At 40.1% G+C, this 16,218-nt stretch overlaps 1 protein-coding gene across 2 annotated transcripts in view; it reads right to left on the reverse strand.

Moving 5' to 3' along the window:
* Positions 1 to 16,218, reverse strand: part of GRB10 (growth factor receptor bound protein 10) — a 152,785-nt gene that overhangs the window by 9,846 nt on the left and 126,721 nt on the right. For both annotated transcript variants that reach the window (XM_074576294.1, XM_074576295.1), the window contains exons 7-11: positions 11,015 to 11,130; positions 7,890 to 7,964; positions 4,628 to 4,765; positions 3,895 to 4,005; positions 2,709 to 2,807 (exon numbers count right to left, since the gene is read on the reverse strand). In XM_074576294.1, coding sequence (XP_074432395.1) covers positions 2,709 to 2,807; positions 3,895 to 4,005; positions 4,628 to 4,765; positions 7,890 to 7,964; positions 11,015 to 11,130 — 539 coding nt within the window. The remainder of the gene's footprint in view (positions 1 to 2,708; positions 2,808 to 3,894; positions 4,006 to 4,627; positions 4,766 to 7,889; positions 7,965 to 11,014; positions 11,131 to 16,218) is intronic.

Below are 16,218 nucleotides of genomic sequence, written 5' to 3' on the forward strand. Positions count from 1 at the left end.
GTTTTCCTTGTAGAATACAAGCTTTCACTCGAGGTCAGAACACAAATATTAACTCCTCCTCTTTTTACCACCTAGTAATATGAACTTAACAAAAACTTCTACCTGAGACAATGAAAATGAAACTCGGTTTTCATAATGATAAAAAATAAGAAACTTTCTAATTCCCTAGCTCTTTTAATAGGTTTCAGCGGGAAACAACACTTTTAGTACTTTTCTCATCCTTATAAAAATAAGGCAATTGAATTCCAGTCATGATAAATTTTACCAACACTAGTAGCTAGGATGGTAGGAAACACCTACTCAGTGCCTTCCCGAGAGGCAAAGTGCTGAAGCATAGCAACACTGCTTACTGAATGTTCTCATTGAAACGGTAGATATAATTTTGTAAACAGGGTAATATATGACTATGGAAAGCTAAATCAGTAGGTAAATAAAAGGAGGGTCACAGGCATAGCCTTACTTTTCCCTGACCTTTAATCACCTCTCAGTGTTCCTTAAGAACAAAACCTTTTTTTTCCCCCTAGCGTTAGCTGCCTAAGGGTGAATGTTATATGCAAATACACAGAAATTACTGCCATACAGTACCATTGCTGCCACACTGCAAAGAAAGATTCCTCTGAACAGTCACATCAAGATGCACGTCTACATATCTGGTAACAATAGCTAATTCTGTACACTGTGAAGGTTTTTCCTTGCCATTCAGGAACATTAGTGCCTTGACCAGCACAACTAATTTCTTGAAAACCAGTGGCATCTTCAAGGCACAATTCACTACAGTTTTCTGATCCCCTGTTTGAGGAGTTTCCCCACAATGCAGAATTCTGTGTAAACAGGGAAAGTAAAGGACAGCTGAGAAGAAGCACTTGGAATTGCCTGGGGACTAAAGCTCTTACCATAATTGTCAGTGTGTATTAAACACGAGTCAAGTCAAGTTAAGTAACTGGAGAGCGGATGATGACAGCCAACAGAGGTATCAGCTCCACAGAAATCAAATATGCCTCTTGTAACTGGGATTGCTGATTGCGTCCTGGCCCATACTATGGCTAGTGCACCTGCCTTTGTAAAAACTTAAAATAGGAATTTCTGTACTGCAACACAGAATCTCTTGCAATTAAGAAATGAGATAATATTTGGAGAGCATTCAAAGAGATGTGCTCGGGTTTGGAAGGTGACCACTTAATGTAGATGGAGAACAGGCATTGCGTTTTCATACCCGCAGGCCTAGGAGTCTGATTTGCTCTCCCTACGCTTACAGGGTTTTGCATGATGGACAGCCTGCACGGGGAGAGGAATAGGTAATTGTAGCAAACATTTGTCGTGTCCTGAGGATAAACAAATGAGAGAAACTTTTTTGAAAGGGAAGGGAGGAATAAATGATGCTCATGCAGCAATGGGAATCTCTGTGGCTTCTCCTAAGTCAATGCCACATGTGGACCGGGAAGCGATAAAACCTCACTCTCTGATGCACCCACTCCCCTTCAGCTCCCTGGACACGTGCTGCAGGAGTGCATCTTCTTCAGTGGGGAGGTGTGGAATGCCGGTGGGGAAAAGGGCATTTTGGCAGAGAGGGGTGTGAAGGCTTTGCTGATGAGGGCTGCTACTGAGGCAGGAACGGCAACTCTGCTCATTCAGGACAGAGATATGAAATGCTCTTAGTGCTCCTGAGTTACGCATCCCATTTTGGGCACAGCCTGGCACAAGGCAGCCACCAGCAGGACGCCGGCATGCTGACATCAGCGGCCAGAGGCAACAGACATGCCCACTTCCAAATCTGAAATTGTCTGTTTGCTACAGAGAGAGACGAGTTTGACTGAGTTCAAGGTTCTCCGTCCTGTTTTGGTGGACACGTATCTAGTATCAAGTACCACGGTAGCACTTTGTGCCTGTCTCTCTTTTTTACCACATTTTATATGTTATGCTTTGATACAGAATATTACAGAGTAGGATAACTGCGTGGAAGAGAGGTGGGATTTTCATGGGTAACACATTATCTGTAGATATTTATTATATTTTTTTATATACGTGTATATTCCCTTTAATATAAGGGAGAATGTGGTAAGGTACAGAGAAGAACATAGTAGTTTTCAAGGCAGCACCTTCAGAGAAAGATTTAAAATCAAACCAAAAAAACCACTTTTGCACATTTCTTTATGAAGATCAGGAAGTCTCTGCTTCAAAGAAAGCAAAATACTCAACTTTGTCCTCAGTTCCTTCCATGCTGATTTTGTCTCAAAAAAACCTGTGACGCCTCCTACTGTGAAGTCTATTATCAAGAAATCTCATTGTTTGCTCTCAGATATGAATAACTTTTACCCAGAGACAGCGTTGCTTGTTTTTCTTACTTTTTTTAATAGAACCTTCAGAAAACTGAAAAAATTGCAAAGGCTCTAGAAAGCACTCTGTTCTAGTTAAGATAACCGCTTACCATGACCAAAACATTTTCTTTAGCTTTACGATAACTTGCAAATACCATGTTAAGTAGGTTTTTTGATTCATTTACAGATCAGCAATTTAACTCCAAAACTAAAATTACACTTCATTGTGCTTAAAAGCTTAGAAGGGATAGGCCCACCTGGTGTATTGCTCTTAGCTGTTTCAGCTCGGAGACAGATAATGTTTAAGAACATACAGGTATTTTCTCACGAACAAAATAATGAATGCAACTTAACTACAGGTGTAGCTCTATTCACACAGAAGACATTAGGTACCTTGAGGAGTCGAAAGGCAGTCATCCAGCACGTCCTGCTTTGCTCATCTTCAGCACACAACAACCTCAGTTCCTTAGTTTCATTTCTCACTCTGTTGGGCTATAAAGTATTAGAGGGAAGTCAGCTACATTCAGTAGAAAACCAACACCACTGTAAATTTACTGCAGAGTAAAAGCAGGTACAGTATTAGTCTAAGAACTGGCCAGAAAACCTCACGCCACCCTGAATCAAAGCTTCGGAGAGGCTGAGCATGCTTTGAAAGAAATCACTTTCTCAGATGGGTCCAGTAAGACAAACGTTGGTGCCTGCTTTGAAATACCCTGCAGTTCTGGCAGTTTATAGGAACACGGTATGCAGGCCACGCTAGAACCAGATCCAAGCTGTTTGGGTTTGTTTTTTTTTTTTTTAAGAACTGTGAGAAGTTTTATGAACCTCCATATCAAGATGGAGAACCAAAGTTGCTGTAACTGAAGGTTACTGAAAGTCTGCTTCCATCCGTTCAGGATCTGTCCTGCAGCCGGCCTCTACTCTCTGAGGCAAATCCATGTTGTCCGGCTCTGGAACAGCTGCTAGGAAGGAGACTACTTCACTGCTGTCAATAAAACCAGCTCCCAGGCTTATTTTCTTCTCAAAAAATTACATGCAGCTTTTAAATACTTTCCAAACCTATCCATCAGCACAACAATTTTTAGAATCCTCAAAGGCAACTGTTTATTCTTATTTCCATTTTCCAAGACAATCGTCGTCTTTAAATAAATGCAAACCTCTGGCCTATGATAATGGTACAATTACGCCCAATCAGAGCTTGATCTTTTGTTGCTATATAGTTTTGGTGCCTGCTGTCCAGAGAAACTTTCCTATTCAATTAAGAGTGCTTGGAAAAAAAATTTCATCTGTGAGGTGAACCAAGGCCACCTCACAGGCACACCGTGCTTCAGCACTGAGCTCATCTTGCACAGAAATTTCCCAAGCCAAAGGAGCACCAGATAAAGTGTTAAAAGTGTCACATAAAACGATGGCAAGATTCACGGGACATGCCTGCCAAATGAAAGACGTTGAAGATCAAGTCCTCATGACAGAAATGCTTGCAGAGTTTTACATACAAATCCCATTTAGCTGGGGGTTGGGGGACTCTGCGCTACTAACACCGTCTTGAACTTTGGAAGAACTTAATGAGAAGAATTACCTTTATACAAAATCCATACTCTGCAGGTGCATTGTACAGCTTCTTGCCTGCTATCAACGAGAAGATATTGCTGTCTTCTAGGTCAGCCAACAATTGCAAATGTCTTGGCTCCTGGGGAAATAACGTGTTTTATCATAGGTAAGTGTAAGATTTTGGCAGATAGTGCTGCAAGCTTTGCAGTCTCTCAAGACCAAGCTCCAACAGAGGGCACTGTACCAACACCGTGCTCCCCTCTCAGGCAGCATGAAGTGGACATGGCGTGTCACCTTTCCAGTATCAGCCTACTAGAAGAAGGTGCTTTATACAAGAAGCTGACAAAACACTTATTCAAACACATCACATGAAAAATGGCATAGCCTATTCCATTGCTCCCGAGGAATCTGAAAGTTAGATCATAGAAAATATTGTTTAAGGTATCATTTAAACTAAATTCATGAACCATGTGCTTGGAGAATATGATTTCTCTCGCTAACCTTGTTAGCACGACTTCAGTAGCCACAATTATGTTGTCCAGCTGGTTTAGTTTTAGTGTATAACAATGCTATATAGCTATTTTCATGCATTGAGACCCCAGGGCTTGATTATCATTTGATCGTGACTTGCTTATCTTTTTCTATGCGATAAAAAAAGGGAACACTCTGCAGATATTTAAAAAAACAGCAAAAAATACCCACTGTAAAAGCAGAAAATGCTTTCACGTGTTAGTACTGTGCAACTTCTTTTTTAATCTTACCTTTGAAGTTCCTTTTGTAGAACAATAAAGTCCTGATCTCCTCAAACACACATACAATTTCTTCCATGATTTCCTACCCAGCTCTTTCACATGCAAGAAACCTTGAATTTCAGGGCAGCTACTGGAGTTTAAAAAGTTCTGTTGGAGAGAAAAATGTAAATGAGGATTGCATCCTACGGATGGTTCATAAAATTGTCACTGCATTTGCAGAACAGAGAAGCAAATGGTAAATCACTTTGATGACTTGGGGCGCAATTTCACATTATGCTCAAACTGACCTAGATGTTTAAAGTGATTTACAACCAAAATAGATATTCCTGCTCCTGTCCTTATGTCTACCTAGCTAAGTCCTCCTGCCACTGACATTTTCCTGTTCTCTGTGTTAATACTTAAATCTCTAAAAAGCTAACCTTTTCTCTGTATCTCCATTCTTCTTGCGCTTGGCTCAAAGGGACACAAAGTAAGCTTATTAATTGTTAAAATAATACCTTGTCACAACAGTTCTGGCAACTAGTCTAACTTGAAAATATTGGCCAAAATATGCAATTTTATTCCAAAGTTTTACAATGTGAACAGCCTATTTCAGGATTTCCCACATTAAAGTCTTATATAGCACATGCACCTGTCGCAAGACAAGAGGCATGACAGACAACAGAATATTTAACTCGAAATGAAACGCAGAGCAGTCAAGTAAGTGTCAGCAACTATGCTAGACTTCAAGATCCAGTAGTTCTATTTAGGTTCTTGACATAATTAGAGGGATCACATATGGAATCATTTGATTTGCGATACAAAGCGATAGAAGTATTAACTATGGTTAGCGAATTGATGGATTGCTCCCTTATTTCAATGGGCCAGATTTTTAAATGACTAACTTGCTCAGTAAGTTAAATGCCCAACTAATAAATTCAAGAGTAGGAAGAAAAATGCATAAACCTGGTTGGCCTAGATGCCTCTGCAATTCTTGAAAGTCGTGTTTTGATGTTATTTGGTGGACAATGCCCACAGGAAACAAACCCGAGAATAAGTGCCCTGTGTCAAAATTCTCAGTTGCATTAAAACCTAATTTTTTTTCCAGTCCTTCTCCCCATCTCATCTAACAGAATGGAAAAGAACAGTCAACTTTCCTGCTATTTGCACTATGAATCTACTTCTCAGTTGTGAAAGGGAAAGACCACAAGGAGAATATATTCTCTCTGTCCAGCTAGATAAACCGAAAATAAACTAAGATGCAAGCTTTTTTGCATATCTGAGCCAGGGTGATACTAGGAAAAACAGGTCCTGTTGTTTTTAATGCTATTGTATATGATATCATGAGACTATATTTAATATTCTTCCCTATTTTGTGTGTAATTAAGAACAGTGCACTTGCTCAATGTTTGAGGTGGCCTCAGATGCAACACACTTAATGACTACTAGACTGCAGGAAGTTTACCTTCAACAAATTACAACTGCCATTGAAATTATGAAAAACGTTTGTGTGTTTTTTAAACGGAAAGGAGTATTTAATGTAAATTCTTTAAGGAAGATTGTTTTTTTTATGGTTAGACAACAAACCAAAGAGAATGTACGCATCCTCTTTCCCCCATCCTCTTGCACTGTTAACCCCCATGACTTACGCTTCTCCAGGACAGTACCTAATTCAGCCTTCCCAGAAGCAAACTCTTGTATCTGACAAGGTTGTAAGACTTTCCTTTCCCTACTACTTGAGTTACCCTAGTTTCGAAACTTTCCCATCTTCAAGAACATCTCGCTCTTTTAGGGAGTCCCGCTGCTTGTGTTAACAAACTCAATTCTCCACTTACACTGCAGGAAAATGGGTCCAAGGTGCGAACACCTCTGCTCCTACCACTCTGTGGCAATGCCTGTTCACACCAGTTTTGGTTCCTGACTGCAACCGCACTGCATTTTTAATTCCAGAAATTGGTTTGATTTTTGTTTTGTTTCCCAGCTGAGAGTGGATACTAATGTTTTAAGTGCTTCTCAGTGAACCTGGAGCCAGTACTTAATGGATTTGGAAGTGATTATGGGACAAAATGAGTGCACTGGTTCAAAAGTCAGTGGAAACTTGTATTTAAGCAGAGAGTCAGTGCATATTTGCAAACATGCAAAATGACAGAAATCAAGCTAAAATCAGTTACCTGTACGCATACTTTCTTCACATATTTGTGCCTTCTGCTTTATAACTTGCCTGTTATTCATGGTACTGTCTTCCAGGCATCATGGTCTTATATTCTTAATATATTACTCTTTAAATAAACCATGTTTTAATTTGGCCTCATGAGCTGAATGTCCCCCATTTGAGAAAACAACTACAGTGGAAAAGATTTAGACTACAAGGTTTGGATCGGAGTGCTTAAATTGAGAGGTTTAAGTGAATAAGTTACTGGTCAAAGAGGTAGCCCACCCTTCAGCACCATCCTTGGAGGCCAGCCAATGGTGCCACCACCACAGCTCCTTCATGAGCGAGCAAGAAACTGTACAGTGACATCAAAATTTCAGTAGAAACTCAATGCACGTGCCACTGCCACGCAGATTACACAACTCTACCAACACATATGCATAAGGTACACACCCCTGTAATTCAACTTGGGGAGCTTTAAGCGGGATTACTTTGCAAATGCCACACACAATTTTCTGTAACTACTTACACTTACTTCCTAAGGAATTATTTTTCTATATAAAAGAACAGACAGTTGGCTGAACCATGGGGAAGTTGGTCCTTATTGTTAATTCTCGCCAGGCACAAACATGGGACATAAAAAGCAAAAGCAAAACCTCTCACCATTTCAAGCCCATCTTCTAATGTACACACTTATTTTTACACTTTCTCCTATGCTATGATGTATAGAAGAGTACTTACGTTTTACTTTTTATAAGGTACATTTGTCTAGAAATATATCTATATAAGGTATATTTGTCTAGAAATATATCTGCTAAGACTGTTTTAGGAACAACACTAGGTGCCCAAACCAGGTACCCAGACCAATAGTCATTAATATTCAACCACAGTAAGTTGAATATTAATGGCACAAATATGTATGAACGTAGCTATGAATACTTTGTGTTTATAACTTACACCTCAACGCCACTGGGTAAGATCTTTGTCAGATGTTTTCAACATTTGTACCACACGCTAACTCACTACACTGGTCTTTCTCTGACCAGCTATTTCCAGACCTTTGAATTCTCCCTTCATTCCTCTCAACCTCCTCCCTCCAGCTCCAAAACTTTCTTTGTCCATATGGGTAACTTACAGTACCTGCAAAAGTTGTGACTGTGGGATACTGCCATTTGTTTGCTGACACCAGGCAACCATTTGTTCTGGAAAGAAATTCTAGACATAAAAAGAGAAGACAATTAGAAGTCACGTTATATTTGAACACTTTTACATTGAACAAGTGGAATTTTCTTCCAGTCATTAATGTTTTGAAACTATCACTCTTAAATCAATTTGGAGATCTCCTGACACAGAAACTACTACCAGGGCTTTCAAGTGCAGTTCTTCCCTTCCTACTGCTCACCAAACACCCATGCAGACAGAATGTGGATTTTTAAAATATCTGATATGCAGCATTTCCTAAGTGCATTTTCCCATCGCTTCCTCTTCTACTGAGGGCTTTCAGGGATCCCTAACACTCTGTAGTTCCTAGGAAAGGGCAAGATGAATGGTCCTGCAGGATGGGTATGCAGTGACTCCTTGCTTATTGCATATTCTGCCACCAAATTCCTGTGCTTTCCTCTCCACCCAGAAAGGTTGTTGAGCGAACAAACTCTCTGTAACTCCACTTGCCATGTGGAAGATGGGGAGCAGGAGGAATAACAAGTTTTGTCTGCCCACACAGGGGTAAGCTGAATGCAAATGCATTAAAAGAAGTCACAGGTGGGAACACTGCAGGATCTCCAGTATATACACCTTTATCTTTGACAGCACTCTCCTGTCCAAAATACAGTTCTTCAGTGCTATATCAGCTTGACCCTAAAACCTGCTCAGTCCCTGAGAAGGCTGCAAAAGAAGTGCCATTTGCAGACCTTAATTATGAGAAAGAACTCATGTATGACTGTTGATGCTTTCATTTGGTTGTTCAACATCCAGGTTACGCTCAGGGCTTGAAACCCTTCAATCTGTCAAGAGAACAGCCCTTTGCAAAATCTACCCCCGTATGTTTATATTTCAGTGTAACAGAACAGAGCCCAGTGTTTTTTCTTGCAAGGATAGGTCAGCATGCATTCCATGAAATGAAATAATAAAAACTGAACAAGACAGATGTGCAATAATTAGGCTCTGTCGTATGCCCTGCTTTACGTGCTAGATTTGAATAATCTCAAAGCAGACATCTACCTCCTTTTCCCCCATCCCACAAACACAGAAGCAAATATTGTTTCACACACAAACAGGTGCTTCTGCAGCGCTTTTCCATTTCAGGCATCCAGTACAATATCTCATTCATACTGAATCTTTGCATGACAAAGGTCAGACAGTTTTCTGACTGCCAAATTGATGACTTGACTTCAGATTTATTCCTCCAGTTCCTCTCTTCATTTGCCACGTTTTAAACTGCCTATATAATTCGGTGCACTGAATTTACTATACACAGCAATTACATGAAGTCATTCTTGAAGTTTTTAAACATTATTTGAAGCATGAAGACATGCAGAAATGCCTGAAATAAAACAATGACTGATTATAACAAGATGAATCACAACAAAAATGTTTCCAGTTTAGAACATTTGTCACTCTTCAGCCAATATAAATTTCAGTCTTTAGGGCATAAAGAGAAGGGCTGAAGAGGAATCGCCCTTCTGCCAGGTAAGTTGCACAATGAATTATGAAAGCTAACATTTACCAGCCTCTCTTGTGTAGAAACAGTGCCATATGGCAACAGCTAATGCAATGGATAGGGAGCCTTCACATTCTTACACCAAAAGAATGATTTATTCTGTGATTGCAGGAGCCTGGGACTGAATGCCAAGCATTCTGGGTTTTACTCCCATGCTCTGTTATTAATTAAACTATACCACATGAAACCAATGTGCTAGCTCCTATGATACCAAAATTTCTGTGCAACACTCAGATGTTCACAGGTTATCAGATGGGAAGATCAACAGAAGTGAAGAATTACAAACACTCCATGTACAGAAATGTTTCACACAGTAAGTCAAGGCACAGCCTCAGAAACAAGCACTAGCAGATGACAAATGTACGTGCAAGCACACGTGCGAGGATGCAGCAACTGTGCATTAGCGTCTATGAGGAAATAAATTAATTTGTCATCTGCAGTAACTTCAGCAATGAGTTTGCATGTGACCTCATGCATCTTTTTTCTTCTGGCACCACAAATGCCCAACTGACCCCACATCTGTTCTCACCTAAACCATCTCTGCGTTATCCTTCTTCAGCTACAACAGCCCGTTACAGAGAATCACAGAATGGTTTGGGTTCGAAGGACCTTAAAGATCATCTAGTTCCAGCCCCCCTGCCCTGGGCAGGGACACCTCCCACTAGACCAGGCTGCTCAAAGCCCCATCCAGCCTGGCCTTGAACACTTCCAGGGATGGGGCATCCACAGCTTCCCCGGGCAACCTGTTCCAGTGCCTCACCACCCTCACAGGAAAGAATTTCTTCCTCATATCTAAGTTTCCCCTTTCAGTTTAAAACTGTTACCCCTCATCCTATCAAACTTCCAACTTAATTGTTTAGATAAAATGTGAAAAATCATCCCCAAATAAGCAGTTACACTGCAAACAGTTTAGAATGACAACATTCAAAGGATCTTACAAATCCAGGAATAAGTATTGTTATGACACACAATACTTTTCAAGCATGGATATCCATGAGGACATAGAGATGGCGAGTTACTGTGATCAGTAAAGAAGGCAGAGCACACTAGTACAGCACAGCCATAGGTAAGACAGTGTTCAACACATAATGATAAACCGGAAATTCCTTGTATGTAGTAAGTGCTTTAGGGGTTACACGGAGTTTTTTTTCTAATTATTACTGTCACAAATTAAAAAGTTTGGATATTGCATGCTAAGCGATCAATTTGCTTCAAATCAAGTAACTTTGAAGATAACGAATAAATTGCACTTCTGATTGTTTTTCTTAAACCAACAAAGATTTCCCTGTCTCGGTCACTCTCCAACATAACAATAGCCATTTTGAAACAAGTATATTTGGTAACTTGAAAACACTTGCGGTTTTTAGGCTGGGAGGAGAGCACAAGGAATTTAAACATTGGTTAAAGCTTCTTTGGAAAGAATTCTGTTTGTTGGTTGCTTTTTTTTTTTTTAAAAAAAAGATGTTTAAGACATAACAGCGCCCAGCAATGTTATTGCAATCGATCCCTCTCTCTGTGGTGTAAACAACTAAATAACGAGACTCACCATGGGATTTTTGAAAAATTCGTATTTTGCGTAATTCTTCCTGAACAAAAATTTACTTTCACTTCCCATTGTGGACTCGACTTGAACTATGAGTTCATGATCTTCCAAGCACCTCTCTGTGGAAAGAGAACATGATATTAACACACACAGCCAACCAGCAGAAGCAGCGAGACCAACTTCCAACGAACAGGAGTACCACAACCTTTAAGAAGTTAACAAAACATATTATAGCTTTCAAACCATACTGCCATGAGGCATTTAAGTATTACAAAGTTTAAAATTATATGGCGGTGTTCTTCAAATATTTCCTACATCAGGGCTTCGTAAGCACAGAGTTTTGAGAAAGGAAAGAACATAAGATTTTTTGAGTGCAGTAGCTTAAATAATATACACAAACGTCTTCTTTTGGTGATGGCTATATGCTGTAAACTGGCAAGGTGGACAGAGTTAAGGGGAGAAAAGTTGCGGAAAGGCCACCGTTAGGTCTTGAACTGTCACAGAAATACAGTGTCCTATTTGATCACACTCTATCAAACCAGTTCATTTCAAGGTGAACTCCAGGCCTTTATTGTAGATGCTAGACAATGGGGTTTATTATGAAAGAGGTCACAGGATCTACTTTACAGGAATACTGACAGAGACAAACGTTTTGTACACATGACAGGGCAATTTTCTGCTCTAGATTTGGTTACAAGGTAACTCCCCATAACCACCACTTCTCTGGTCAAAAGAATGGCACATCAAAGCATGAACAGATAGCTTAACAAATCCAATTCACTGAAAGCAGTAACTCGAAAGAAGGCAACTGGGCTAAGTGTGCACTACTTAATGAACTCATTATCTTGGCACATCTTCAAAAGTTTCCGAGAAAGTATTTAGGTATTTTTCAAAAGTCTTAATAGTCAGTACTTTCATCCCTTATATAACAGGAAATAAAAAATCAGGTCAAACAAAAAATAACTTCTGCAAAGCTCTAGCCATAATGCGTGTGACTTGCTGGCCAAAGAAGTTTGTCGAGACCCTTCCCCACTTCGTGTTCCCGCATCCTTGCATTCCCACAGTTAGAAATGATGACAGGCTGCCACCCAAGTCCTCTCGGGGCGTTTTCAGGATAGAAAGCAAGCAATTACTGGTATCTCAAAAAGTAGTAAGCTCTTGAATGTCACTTGAATTATTCAACTTAGCAGATTCACGTAAGTCCTTTGACTGAAAATTTAACCTATCTCTGAATGATCCCATTGTCTTTCTCACCTGCATTTAGATTGTCAGTCATCACCAGCTCATTGATGACTTCAGCATCTACTGTGGTTTTGCCATGGCCAGCCTTGCTATAGATTGTGTTTCAAAGGGTTAACATTGAAGATTTTCCATACTCGGCTGCTCTCAAATAAAAAGGTGTTTCTTAGTGCATTAGCCATAACAACACTTTCAAGGGGTAGTTCTTTGACTAATGCACACGACAGTACTGCTGTTGGTAGCAGTTAATGAAGGACATTTTGCACCACCTGAGCATTCATCACTGAGACCTCCACATTATTTAGGGGGTTCACAGTGAAGTTTCAAGTATTGCTGCTGATCTAGTGCTACTGTCATGGTTTTAGGTTAAGTCAAATCTCCTCCACACTGTGATGAGGATGGTGGGCCTATGAGGGTGGAGGGCCTTTCTGTTTTTCAGATTATGCTTCCTCCAAAAAACATTTAATTACGTTGGTATGAATCTTCATCACAGGATGAACCCTGAAAGACCAGATGTCCTGCTACTGCCTGCTTCTGTCATTGCACAAAGTTGCGGTCTTCACTTTCCTGATGCACTGAAGATTGCTTGCCTAAGGGCAGGGACAAACCGCGTCCTGTTCGTTCTGTCCTGAGGAAATGCAGTATAGATAAACATTTGTCAATTTGTTTTGTGTTTTGATCATTAGTTTGTGTAAATACACCCAGAGAGTGTTTCTTAGAGGCTTTAGGCAACTGACCTAGATGTATTTCTTTACTAAATCAAGACCCTTTTGAGAATTTGTGGTGATACTCCCACTGATTTATGTTCACATTTTCATTTTGATGGTGAAAGCCATCTTGAAGAAAACCAGCAGCATTTCATAGCACACACATGTAAAAAGGAAGCTAGTCTATGAAGTTTGCTACTACTTCACAGAAGTTGTACACTCGGGAAGACCTTGGTAATTTGCACTGTTAGTATAGATGGTATGAACTGCCACTTGACACACCAGCAACCCAGCCTCAGCCCTGCTTTGAGCTTCCTGCTACAAAACTAGAAGCTCAGATGTCAGTCTATTAAGTTCAATAGGTCAGCCTGTCTTCAAGTGGCATTGCTGCTGAAGTGACCAGCAATGTCTCCTTTTAGTTTATCTGATAGGCTCAACTCATTCTCCTCTACACACTTCCTAGAAGAACAAGACAGACTTTTTATTTTCCTTTTTTTTTTTTTCCCAAAATTGCCCTGTATTATTATCTAAACTTCTACAGAACCGTAGAAGTGATACAATATGGAAGAAGGAGCTGGATTCCATCATGAACAACTAGCAGGCATGGCCCCGAATTCCCAATTAGAGAATCGCTACAAATGACAGGTGGACCAAAGTGTGAAATAGCCCGCCCTGTTTTTGTATTTTAGCAAGCGCTGTGTCTAACTGTTCCACTTTTCATTCGTTCAGACTAAGGCAAATCAAATTCAATGCACATATAAACACGAAAATCTATGTACAAAACTATGCAGCAATTCTTCTCACCCTACATATTTGTCAGGGCCCTACTACTTTTCTTTCCTGTTTCAACTGTAGTAAGACATACAGTCAATTCTGGAGCCGTAAAAATGAAGTTTGTGGGTAGGGATTCTTTCAGTGTCCACACACATACTATCATGACAGTCTGTCTTCATCATCATTATTATTTCTTTTTACGTCCAATACAAATATCTCAGTCCCCATCCTAAACTGATGATAGTTAAGCATGAAGTAGTACATAGGGAGAATACCGCATTTTATAAACAGGTTAGGTGTATTTCTAGTTGCAAATGAAATAATGGGACCAATTCAAGTTTCACAGGCTGCTTAAATCTTGACCACAAAGTGGTTTAGATACTAGTGGTATACTGCAGCAGGAACCATTTCCACATGTCAAATCTAAGCAAGTCTCATGGTAAATTGTCACACCATTGCCTCCAGTGAGAACGGAAATATTTCGTGCAGTCCAGTAGGTGAAGTTATTTGCAGGCACACGTGTTATTTGGAATACTCTGGACTACGTGTGCGAAGTAAGCAGTCAGATGAAGGTTCCTTAAAAACTGGGACCTAGAAGAGCACCACAATGATAAATGTGCAGCTGGATTCAAAAATTTCCTCAGTCTGCCCAATAGTAAAAAGATGAACTGGTTCTGCAGACTGAGCTCTTTTGGAAAGTATTATTAGGCAAGACCAGGAGGGACAAAAAGACAGTGAACTTAATGAAGTAACTCGCCTCTTTTAGCGGGTTTCAAGATTACCACCTACAGCATTAAGTCAGCAAGGATGTCTTGAGTAAGAAATAATGTCTTCTAGAAACACAGAATTCTCACTGCTCTTAAACCATATTTCTTTCCGTACTGCTAAGTATCTGTTCACCACTGCTTCATACTTTTACTAGCAATCTTATTTCTAGAGGGAAAAATATGGATCATCAGACACCTGATAATAACTTCACCTGAGGTGCAGACAAATTACTACCTTGATCTAACAGTCTCTGAAACACAGGGAAGCATTTAAGCTACTGAGAAGCTAGAAATAAGCAGCTGTGTAACAAAAAATTCAAACTGCAACCAAAACTGGGTGGACGCGTGAAAGGTGGTATTTAAAGTTTATTGAATATATCACAGCGTCTACTTTGGTCCCCAAATACAAGAAACTGGATGTTGTTGTCTCCCGCTAAATGGACCCTTCTGTTCCCTTTTCTGTCCGCATCCTTTCAAATATGGGAAATCTGTATCATTACCTCTTTTTTGAGGCTTTGAATACTTTTTCCTTTGTCTGTTCGCTTCACCCCCTCGCAGGCTGCGTTACTTCTCACACAGATCTACTGCGTGGCCTTACAGAGGACAGCCCTGGAGAAGTCCCTGCGGAACAAAGTGCGGTGGCTGCTGAAGCCCCAACCTGCACACCCCTGCTTCTCTGGGACAGCCGGGGCCCCGCTTTGTGCTGCAGTGTCAAACAGAGGTCCAAGGCAGGCAGGTCCCCACGTATATAAATGCAGCCCGATAAGTATCTTGCTCTTTTCCCATCATTGTTAATTACCAAGTTATTTGTGTGTAAACAGAAGCTTTTGATTTCCTAATCAGCCTCCTGCCCGATTCATTCAGAGATGTCACACACCAGAGTTTGACAGCACAATTAGTCACCATGGAAGCTATTGTGATGTCACAAACACTGAATTGTGGCATCATTGAATGAATCTGGCAGGAGAAGGATGTTGGTTACAAAGGAGAAGGCTTCTGTTTACACAATACCTTGGTAATCAGCAATGATGGGAAAGAGAATATAGAAAAAGAGAGCCTGGTAGCTTAATGAGCATTGATAAAACTGAAAATTTGTAAAGGTTGTTAGAAGCGCGCATGTGGCATATTAAGCTACAGAGATAAAGATTCTGTAATTTATACCTTAATTCTTCACCTTGTCCTATGTCCTCAGAACTGAAAACACACCACAGGCATATACAAGTGAGTGTTTCATGTTAATTTTTTCACGTATTTCTATATTAGGAGAGATACTCAATAAAACCATTAAACAATCATGATATCCTATGGTTATTTTTTTTTGAGTGCTATTCCGTAGAGCAGTGAATTTATCTGCGTTTAGCAGTATTGATTTAGGGCATTATATCTCCAGCAAATTGTTTCCTTTTTTTATTTGTAAGGGTTCTGAATTACATTTTTAGACATAAAAAACCTCTGTTAGCTACAGATAGCATTCACAATTCCAGTGCTGGTGATCGCCGCTTATGATTTGTCTTCCCCTGTTTTCTAGAAAAAATTCCCTGTGAAGTATATCGACTAATGCTCCAAATGCTACACTTTCTAAAGCATTATTGTATGCTACGTAGAATTATAGACGGCATATCTGAGCGATATGCAGTTGCAAGCTGCACAGCAAAACCCTGCAACTAATCAGTGCCACAAAATAACAGGAAAAGCGAGACTGAATAACATGAGATCCTTT

This window comes from Larus michahellis, chromosome 2 (assembly GCF_964199755.1).
Source record: "Larus michahellis chromosome 2, bLarMic1.1, whole genome shotgun sequence".
NCBI classification, from domain to species: Eukaryota; Metazoa; Chordata; class Aves; order Charadriiformes; family Laridae; genus Larus; species Larus michahellis.